Here is a 10,700-nt window from a genome sequence, read left to right as displayed (position 1 = left end):
GTTAGTAGAATAGGTTGAGATATACTTGCAAAGTTTCTGATAGTATGTGGTATGTTGTGGACACGTCAAAATAAAGTGTAAGAAGACATTAAGCAGACAGTTTACTAATACTCTAATGACTGCTAGCTGACATGAAGTTCAGTACAATTGTCAAAGTGGACCGTCGAAATAAAGTGTTATCGAAATTTCGATTAGATTGAAGGGGATAGATTATTCCTTTTCTAATATGGTTGAGCAATGTGAAACCGAACACACACACACACACACACACACACACACACACACACATATGTGAGAGAGCGTGTAAACATTCGATCAGACTGAAATGTGAAACTGAACACACACACACACACACACACACACACGCCATGCTCAAGCCTTACTGAATGTTAGCATGCTTGTGAATCGACTTTGTGCTTACATACTGCAGCTTATGTTTCGGAGAATACGTGGCTAGCTATTTTTCTTCTTGTTTATTATTTCAAGTATTATAAATGTAAATATTTAATGAGCAATGAAGACTCTTATAATGAAAGTAGTTAAGTCATGCATTTCAATGATTTCACAAAGCTGTAATGCAAGGCCTTGAGTGTGCTGTGTCATGCTGGTGCTTCACTGCCAGAACAGTGCACACACACACACACACACACACGCCATGTCAACTTAGAGCAGAACAAAGCTCTTGACCTTAACAGACAGTTCATATCAAAATTGAAGTAGGACGTGTGCTGGTGCTTCACTGCCAAACAGCTCACTAGTTTGTCCACACTGTTGGTTTTAGTAGCAGCTCGAGAGATGTGACAGCTCCTGTGATGTTTAAGGGATGCGAGAGGATTTGAAGGCAATTGTACATACAAATTGGTGTTAGTCATTCAGGAAGCTATTAGTGACAGTTCATTAAACCAAACTCTGCGTCGCCATGGAAATTTCTATTTCGGGTTTATTTATCTCCTTGTATGTGACCATGAGGTTTTGTACGCTTGCTGTTAGTAATCTATAACAATCTGTACTTTGACTATACTGCTGAAGAAATTCCAAAGTAAATACAAAATTGTCTTCAGTTCAATTTGATAAAACTTTGTTTTGGAAACATCCTCAAAGGAGGATCACTCCACTTTTTTGTAAATTGGCTCATTTTCCGACTCCCTCGGAGTTAATAAGCTGAGTTTTACTGATTTGGAATCCATTCAATCGATCTGGCGATGGCACTTTTAGCATAGCTTAGCATAGTTCATTGAATCCAATTAGACCAGTAGCATCGCATTTAAAGCTGATCAAAGAGTTTCAATATTTTACCTAATTAAAACTAGACTGTTCTACAGTTATGTTGTGTACTAAGACCAGCTGTTGAGGTTTTCTAGGTCGATACGGTTAGGAACTAACTATATCACGCCGCACTTCATGAATAATGAACAATAAGTTGTTGTGGCACAAAGTCAGACCGCTGAAACATATGCAACTAAGTTTATTTTTTTGTAATAATCGCATAAACTAATAGCTTTTAGTTTTTTTACATCTCATTCTCACACACAGATTCACAAGTTCTGAGCTCATCTGACACGAAACAATGCCAAGGCTTCATTTGCACAGGCGATATATATCACATGCTATTTTTTCACATCCTTTCACAAACAATGCCAGGAAAAACATATTCACGTGTTTGTCTCCATATGTTCTCTGTCTGTATAACCGGCTGCATATACTTTCTTATACTAATTATCCATCAATAAACAGATTAACAGTCAAGAGAAGTAGACTGTGAAGTTAATTTTACAATTTTCAAATCATCACCAAATATGTAGCTCTTTTGTGAGTTTGTTTCTTCATGGTAACAGATTTGGAGGAATTTAGCATTGCTTCACTTACATCACATTACTTGCTAACCAATGGATCCTCTGCCGTGAATGGTGCTTCTCCAAATAATTAATCATCTACATAATTTTCAGCAAATAAAAAAAAAATGGGCGAATCATTCCTTTAATTTCTTACTAAACCTGAATCGTTACATTATTTCAACCATGCTGACCATGTTTGGAATTTATACAGATCTATATATAATTCAAAAAGATCAATTCTCATATCACATTCCTACAGATCCCGAAATGTAGTGTCCATACAAGTAATGATAATGACCCAAAACATAAAAGCATATTCACAAAGAAGGAATTTGTCAGATCTCAATCCATCTGAATCAAATCAAATCACATTTAAACAATGAAAGTTTGCACAATCCTGGACAAAACACTGATGACAATAAAGCAGTGAGAATAACTAAAATCGCTTACATTTGTTTTAAGTACAACTTTGCCAGAGCTGTGGTTTAGTGGATTTTGCACATGCTGAGGCCAAGTAAGACCCGTCCTGTCTCCACTTAGCCATCCTATAAGCATAAAGGCAAAACAACAAACCAAATCAACAGAAAGAATAGGTATAACTTACCCAATAACCTTTACAAAGAACAACAACTCATTCTTCACTAAAGGTCATGCAGTGTAATGCAGTAACTCATCTTCAGCAGGCGTGCGTCGTGCTTTCATACCGACGGCGTTTCAGCCGCGTCACAGGAATTCGGCTCTACGCAGAAAGTAATGTGAAAATAATGCGATATCAGGGTTGCCATTATCAAACGAACGCGATTTCCTTTGAGAATGACCGTAGATTACGGAGTGGTTATCAGGAGTTGGCCAGAACTGTTGCATACTTAATTGTTGTGACGTGAAAGGAAACAAATTTAATCTAAATGGTAATTAATCTAAACAACAAAATGCGAGCCCTGGCAGGCAGCCCACTCCTAGCACCGTGTTCATGGCAATACGTGACATGTTAAAAGATATTTACTTTATGGAAATATTTGCATTCTCTCTTAAAGGGAAGACATGCGGTTTATGTGCTATTATTGCTACCTAGTTTTTTTCAATCAATCTTTGCAAACAGTCCTTACACTAATCATGCCCATAGAAAATAATTCTCGTTCTTAAAATATCTTAATATTAGTCTGGAACCTGACAAAAATAGAGCTAACCTGTGGCAAAAAGTTTAGCTTATCTGTCAAGAAAAAACATTGGAAGTTCTTGGAACATTGGAATCACAACCCTCTTCTAAAAGCACCCTTAAAAGTTTCTGCATATTTTGGCATAAATGGCTCATAAATGGCATATTTACAAAAGTCTGTGTTAAGGGAATGTATGTTAACCAAAATTCATCTGTGTTCATTTTTAAAATAAATTATTATTATTATTTGAAAAACATGTACTGCTGTAAATGCATGTGCTGCAAACAATGCAAGAAAGCAAAAAAAATATATTATAGATTGTGTGTCAAAGTCGATAAATCTTGCATATATCAGATCATCTGACCTTTTTATGACAAGCAAAGTTTAGTTTCTGTTATACAGCTTCCAAACTCTGATATATAATCCCATTTCCACATTAGCATATTAACTACTTTCGAATACTTTCTTCTATGAATCTTATAGTATATGTCTGACATGATGTGCACGGAATGGCTTTAGTACTCTCTGCAGTGTGAAAAAGGTAAGGTATAGATTCTTCTGTGCCGTTCCAAGTCACTCGTACCAGAAAAGCCATTCCAAGCAGATATTAACATGTCCCTCGTGTTTGTAAGACTTTTTTCCCCAAAGATAACACCGGCGAGACTCATTTAAAAGAACCTTCCTGTGCTTTATTAGGGGTGATATTAAGTGAAGTTTGCTGCATTCTGGTTTCAGGTCGATGCGGAGTCAACACACATACGATTGTTTCGACTTCCTGTTCATGTGAAAGCTTTTTTCTCCAGGATGGATTCTCGTGTCTTACTTTATATTCACTTGAATGGCTTTTCACCTGTGTGGATTCTTCATATATGAAGTTCTCCTCACAATGACGTCACGAGGAAAATCAATGTATTTCTCACGTGCTAATTAACTCTTCCTATTGAGGTTTCCTTTACAGGAGAAACTCATTTCTCACTGAGGGCCCTTTTTTTTTGTAGCAGCTCAAATCATTGGTTATAAAATAATGGGATTTCTGATAACGGCGTTTCTCATCCACTTCATTTTAATCTTGATGTTCCGTAAGACCTGGAATTACACATCAATTTGTAAATGTTACTAAAAGAGGTAAAAATATCATTTGAATATACATTAAATTAGAGTATCTATTTATATAGCTTTACTACTGTTATCGTCTTAAAACTCATGTTGCTCATCTTAATTGCAGTTCAAGGCTATTAGCATGGTTTTGTTTCTATGAATTCCTTTAAACTTACATCTCTAAAAAAATCTGGCAAACTGGATGAGGCTAATTGTTAAAAGATCAATAAATGGGACAAAATGTTATTAACTTGTTTTTAATACCAAAACATTTTTCTCTAAAATGTTTTTAAAACCACTTTAACACTTTATTTTGTGTCTCTTAACGAGTTATTAGCATTAATTAAACATATTAATGGCTTATCCTACATGATCTTAATCTACATCCCTAATCCTACCCAATAGGCAAATTATGAATTTATTGAAGGAATAGGAAAGTTCTCTGAAACTTTGCTACATTAATAATATTTATAATCATCAGGAAACATTACCGAAGAATTGAGAACGTACACCGAGCTCTTTAATCTCTGTATCTTCATTTTTCCATGTCAGGACTATAAACGTTTAACCCAATACTACCGTTTAATGTTCGCAACACAGATACGTAGCCTGTTTGTGAAGCTGTTCCAAACGTAAAGCTTTACTTGATGAGCACAGGTCTAATAGACAGCACAATCACTGTCATTTACGAAAAAGCTTTTAATGATTAAACGTACGTACATTTTCCATGTTTTATTTGTGTCAGACCTCAAAAGTAACCCGTGGTGTAGCCATCAAGTATACATAGCATTTTCACAACAAGCTGTGTATGCATCTTCATCATTATTTTCAAACACAGATGGCACCTTTAGAATTTCTTTTTACTTTCACATCAATGACATAACATTTAAATCGCAAACTGTGAAGTTGAACGGAAGGGGATATAGGCCAAGCAATAAAACATACATATACACATATATAAAAACTGATTTTTGTTGCAGAGTGTTTCTCCCGTTTTCCACACTGGTGTCATCTCGTGGTACAAACGTACCTTGGAGCACATTTTAGCAAGATGTGAAATACTGTGTGTACCAGTAAGTACATATCACAGCAGTTTTCAAAGGAAATGTCCACTAAATGGCGCTAAAACACGGGTTACGTATTGCAGTGTTCTTACATCAGGTATGTACGCGAAAATTGCACTTTATCTAAATTTGTCTGAAAAGAGTTTTACTGCCTCTAGTGTTCATTACTTTTGGAAAATGCAGTAAAATATGTACTCATTGGCTCATTTCGTGTCTCGCTAAAAAATGTGCCTAGGTACGTTTACGTCATGAATCCAGATAGGTTGGTGTTTTTTAGCCTAATGTAGTTTATTCTAAATATTTTATTTAGTTTTCTCTCAAAATGTAATCTCAACATGGTTTAATTTTTTTTATTGCTCGGCCCTAATCCTCTTCCATTAAGATGTACATCTTCTCTAGCGAGCGTTTACATTTAACCTGACTGAAGCAAAATCTTTCCACGATACGAACACTTGCACTCTTTCTCCAGCAAGGATTTTTTTGGGGGTGAATTCACCGCTACTTGAGGTCTTCTTACTCTCCGAGCAGACACGAGCACTAGAATCGATGTTTTGCCTTGTTCTCTTTTTAAAGCACTTTCCCTAAAAACAGGCTTCTCATTTGCGTGGACTTTCAAGTGGGCTGCTGCTCAATTAAAAGCGTGTACCGTCTTTATCGGCGCCGAACAACCTTACAGAAGCGCGATACGTGTTGTTTGAGACTTTTTGCCCACGTGAAAGTATTCCCACAGTGCCGGCACGCGAAAGGCCTCTCTCCAGTGTGAAGCCTGGTGTGCAGATTAAGGTTAACTTTCCGCCGGAATCTTTTCCCGCAGTGAACGCACACGAAAGGCCTCTCTCCGGTGTGAACTCGCACGTGCATATGAAGTATCGCTTTTAGTACGAAACTCTTCCCACACAGATGACAGGCGTAGGGCTTTTCTCCAGTGTGAGTTCTCATGTGCAAATTATATCCTCCTTTAACGGCGAAAGCCTTTCCGCACTGGAGGCACGTGTACGGCTTCTCTCCGGTGTGAATTCTCATGTGCTCATTAAGTCCTCCTTTACGTCTAAACCTCTTCCCACACTGCGAGCACCCGAAAGGTTTCTCTCCGGTGTGGATCGTCATGTGAACCTTAAGGCTTCCTTTCTCCGTGAATGTTCTCCCACACAGAGAGCAGGTGAAAGGCTTCTCCTTGGCGTGAGTTTTGACGTGCCTCTTAAGACATCGGTCATACGGGTAACTCTTTCCGCACTGAAGGCATCTAAAAGGCTTTTCTCCGTTATGAGCTCGTTCGTGCACATTAAAAGCTTCTTTACGCGTAAAACTCCTCCCGCACTGAGAACACGTGAAAGGTTTTTCTCCAGCGTGAGTCCTCGCGTGTTTCTTAAGGCTTCTTCTGTCTGCGAAACAACTTCCGCACTGAGAGCAAGCGAAAGGCTGTTCTCCGTGGACTTGCATGTGTCTGCTGAGATACTCTTCACACGGGAAACTCTTCCCACAGCGGTTGCATCCGAGAAGCTCTTCTCCGATGTGAATTTTGAAGTGGGCATTATAGTTTTCTTTGTCTTTGAAACTCCTGCCACATTGAGGGCAAGCGAAAGGTGTCCTTTCGATATTTCCTTTCGTGTCGCGCGTACCGAAACGATCGCCTTTCTCGACGCACAGCGGAGATCGATCTCCATCGTGAATCTTTACGTGCGATTGAAGGTTTCTCTTATGCGTAAAAGTCTTCCCGCAGTGAGGACAGGTGAAAGATTTGGCTCCCGCGTGAATTCTCGTGTGACGTTTCAAGCCTTCTTTCATCGTGAATGTTTTTCCACACTGAGGACAGGTGAAAGGGTTCTGGGCTTCGTGAATTTTCATGTGCCTATTAAGGTATGTTTTACACTGGTAACTCCTTCCACAATGAGGACAGGTGAAAGGTTTTTCTCCAGTGTGAATTCTTACGTGCGTATTAAGCCTTCCTTTAAACGGGAAACTCTTTCCACACTGAAGGCAGGTGAAAGGCTTCTCTCCCGTGTGGATTCTTATGTGTACATTAAGATTTCCTTTAGTGGCAAAATTCTTCCCACACTGACAGCAGGTGAAAGGCTTCTCTCCCGTGTGGATTTTGAGGTGCACATTAAGGTTTCCTTTAGAGGAGAAATGCTTTCCACACTGAGGGCAGGTGAAAGATTTTATGGCTTCTGTCTTTGTTTCTGAGAAATTCTTTTCAATTTTCAAACCATTTACTCCAGTTGTGAAGTGATTAGGATTCTGACGCTTCTCCTCCACTTCGTTCAGCTCTTCACTTTCCTCTTTGATTTCCATAAGATCTAAAATAGATCAAATTGTAAAACAACTTTAAAAAAGGACAAGTATGAAATATTATATGTGCTGTATGTAGATTTGACAGTTCCATTTATTGCAGTCCAAATATTAGATAGGGCTCTCCGCCATTTCCTTCTCAGACTTGACGCACATGGGGGTTGCCAGATTGACAATACCAACAGAAAAGAGCCCACATGACAACAAATGAAATTAAATACAGTGTTTTCAGCCAAATGGCAACCCAGGGTGCTTATATATATATATATATATATATATATATATATTTATATATTATATTTTTTTTTTAATAAATGACAGAATGACTGTTGAAACACCAGTTTATAAACAGACGTTTATATTCCGCAAGCATACATATTTCTACATGCACTTCAAAATGACAAAAGAACAAGTTTTAGCCCAGACATAAATTCCAATCGAGAAAATTCTGAGAAATATTTTAATGAGATTTCCAATACATTATCATTTTACTGACCTTTAAATGTAGAGAAGCTTAAAAAAAAAAAAAAAAAAAGTCCAAAACACCACTGCAGTCCTCACGAACAACATTTATTAGTCACTTTTACTCATACGAACACTGCAAAAGAGCATCGTGGTACTCTTACATGAAAATATACAAAACGATTGCAAACATAAAATAATTTAGTCCTGAAAATAGTTATATAAAAAAATCTAAAAGATAAATTGCACATGCATTTAATCTTTATTTTTAAAATAAATGCAGCAAAGTAAAATAGCGAAGTTTACAATTAAATAATATATTTCACAGTTAAATGACCTAATTGACTAATGAATTTGAAAAATTTTTTTCTCCAGGGTGGTGACTTATGTGCAAGCTTTTCTTTACACATGAGACTTCTCTTGGCTTCTCTCCACTGTGAATTCTCATATGTGCTGTAAGGGTTAATGGCTACACACTCGATTCAGGTAAAAGGCTCCTGTCCAGAGTGCATTTTCAGGTGATATGATAGGCACTGGTAACTCCTCTGCAAGGTTTTTCTCTAGTGTGAACTCTTACGAGCATGCCAAGTCTTCCTTTAAATACGAAACTCTTCCCACACTTCAGGTCAAGCCAAAGAAATTTCTGAGATGTGAAGTTATGTGTGCATTAAGATTTCCTTCACCGGCCGAAGTCCTTGCGCACAGCGGGCAAGTGATAGAATTCTATTCAATTTTGTGAGCAGCTCAAATAATTTTCTCCAGTTGTGAAATGATATTTATGTTACTCCTTGAGTTCCATCAGATCTAGAATGAAAATATGAAACTTGTAAAATCATAAATTCAAAATCAAGAGACAAATATGTAATGAAAGGAAATAAAAGTGAGCCAGTATCTATTGTATGCAATCTTTTGTGTTAAATCAAAAAAAAGGGAAAAAAAATTATTTGTCATGTAAATGCTTATTATATTAAAACTTTTTATACTTAATATAAAAATACAAAGAAAAATGTATTATAAATAAATAAAAACCTCTAGCATCACCTAACAACTCATTCATAATTTATAAATTAATATCATATATATATTATACTGAGTCACTCATTATTTATAAAGTTAACAGCCCTTGTTTTTTTAAAAGTAACTTTTTTAAGAGTTCATGCAATGTTATGCTTTTTTCTCCTCACATCTTTTGGTATTTTTACAATGAAGGGAACCCCCTTTGTAAATATGTTTTTGCCCACCCCATCCAAACTACAAGACTTTTGCAGATCCTTGCTTCTCATTCACACAGCTGCATACCTCATCGTGCAGGTCATCAATCTGCCCAAGCATCCTCGAATACAGCCTTAGTTTCGATTTCCCTCATTCTCCATACTTTGGAAAGTTCCCCATGCGTGTCCCCCGCTTCTTCCAGTCCCCCACAATCCCTTTGCACGCGTCCAGCTCACGAAAAACAATTGGCGGAAAAGGCGTTGGTACTGAGCCGGTTCAGTTTCAGACTTTCAGAGACAGAAGAGTTGGGTTTCCTTTGCCTCATAGATTTTAATTTTACTCCAAATGAAACTTACAGCTTATATTTGAAAGCCAGAAACCATATTCAATTTACAACGGCCAGTACTGTGTTTGTTAATTTTCATTATTGAAGAAACCGTTCACATCCTGCTAAACGTTTCCTTGGTAACTAAGAATGTATAACCAAACACTCAATATATTGTCAAACGCTCCGGTCACTGCATCACCGTGCACGTCGTCAATTAGACTACAAAGTTACCTCAGTATTCAGAATAAAGATCGGTCACCAACTTGTTTCTTTATCTCTGAACACTTTTGCATCTACAGTCTTGGTTCTGTGCGCTTCTTCGTACCCCGCGTCTTCACTCTCCTCTTTAACCTCCGTTTTCAAAACGACGTCTGACATGTTTCAGGTGTTGTGCCGTTACAGTCGGCGCCGAGATGTGCTGTCTAACACGACGCTGGGAATTGCAACAAAACTCCACTTTAATCGGGTTTACAACTTCGAAACTCGTCCAAAAAAATGCAGCTGTCGCGTTACTAACGTGTCGCGGGAATGTGACGTCACACGACACGGCGGCACGCAGGCAGACGAATAGACGCTCACTTTTAAGCAGACATGAATAAATGCGTCTAAAATGCAATACATAATGATTGGCTACTGTATATGATACACACACAATACACACACACACACACACACACACACACACACACACACACACACACACACACACACACATGTGCGTGTATTGTTTATTTCCCTATGGTGTTATTGCTGTTGCTATTAAGAAACATTATTTTATCTTGTGTTCTAAATTCTATTCAATTCTAAAAACTATTGGTATTTAAAGCAGTGTTTAGTATTTGCATATAATATATGCTTTTGTTATTTATTTGTCATTAAATGTATTTAACATTCTATATTCTATTTATAAATAACCTACTTTTGTGTATGTTTCGCGCTATAAAAGAATATTATAAAAGCGTATAATTATAATAAGGCCGTAACCACAGGAGGAATGGGGGAGAGAAAAAATATAGAAGAAAAAAAGGATCATCAACTTTACTCATATAGCCTTTTGCGTTTTTAGAATGATAATTTATTTTCCCATATTTAGGATAAAAAAAAAAAAAACTGATTTTCTAAAGAAAACCTGCTGCACGTTATTGAATGAATTGAGTAACATTATATTAAAATTTGACAGTAGAGCAGACTCAGAACAGTTCGATCAATACCTGACCTCCATGAGAAGCAGAAATTGGCATCATGTCCAAATTGT

The 10,700-nt window shown here is 37.3% G+C and overlaps 1 protein-coding gene across 5 annotated transcripts; it reads right to left on the bottom strand.

Moving 5' to 3' along the window:
* Window positions 1-4,319: 4,319 nt before the first annotated feature.
* Window positions 4,320-9,984, bottom strand: LOC122362547 (gastrula zinc finger protein XlCGF57.1-like). 5 transcript variants are annotated; one of them, XR_006253128.1, is made up of 3 exons: window positions 9,709-9,984; window positions 9,205-9,348; window positions 8,131-8,709 (listed from the first exon to the last, which is right to left on the bottom strand). XR_006253128.1 is itself a non-coding variant. In XM_043264059.1 (2 exons), the coding sequence occupies exon 2, from the start codon at window positions 7,444-7,446 to the stop codon at window positions 5,806-5,808; it is 1,641 nt and encodes a 546-aa protein (XP_043119994.1). In that variant the 5' UTR covers window positions 7,447-7,451; window positions 9,677-9,984; the 3' UTR covers window positions 4,320-5,805. The 5 variants fall into 5 exon arrangements, 3 of the variants coding, with proteins under 3 accessions (XP_043119994.1, XP_043119995.1, XP_043119993.1); XM_043264059.1 differs by lacking the exons at window positions 8,131-8,709; window positions 9,205-9,348 and adding an exon at window positions 4,320-7,451 and having other exon boundaries at window positions 9,677-9,984; XM_043264060.1 differs by lacking the exons at window positions 8,131-8,709; window positions 9,205-9,348; window positions 9,709-9,984 and adding exons at window positions 4,320-7,451; window positions 7,940-8,074.
* Window positions 9,985-10,700: the final 716 nt, after the last annotated feature.

This window comes from Puntigrus tetrazona, chromosome 18 (assembly GCF_018831695.1).
Source record: "Puntigrus tetrazona isolate hp1 chromosome 18, ASM1883169v1, whole genome shotgun sequence".
Classification (NCBI taxonomy): Eukaryota; Metazoa; Chordata; class Actinopteri; order Cypriniformes; family Cyprinidae; genus Puntigrus; species Puntigrus tetrazona.
This window is presented reverse-complemented; position numbering and strand designations above follow the sequence as displayed.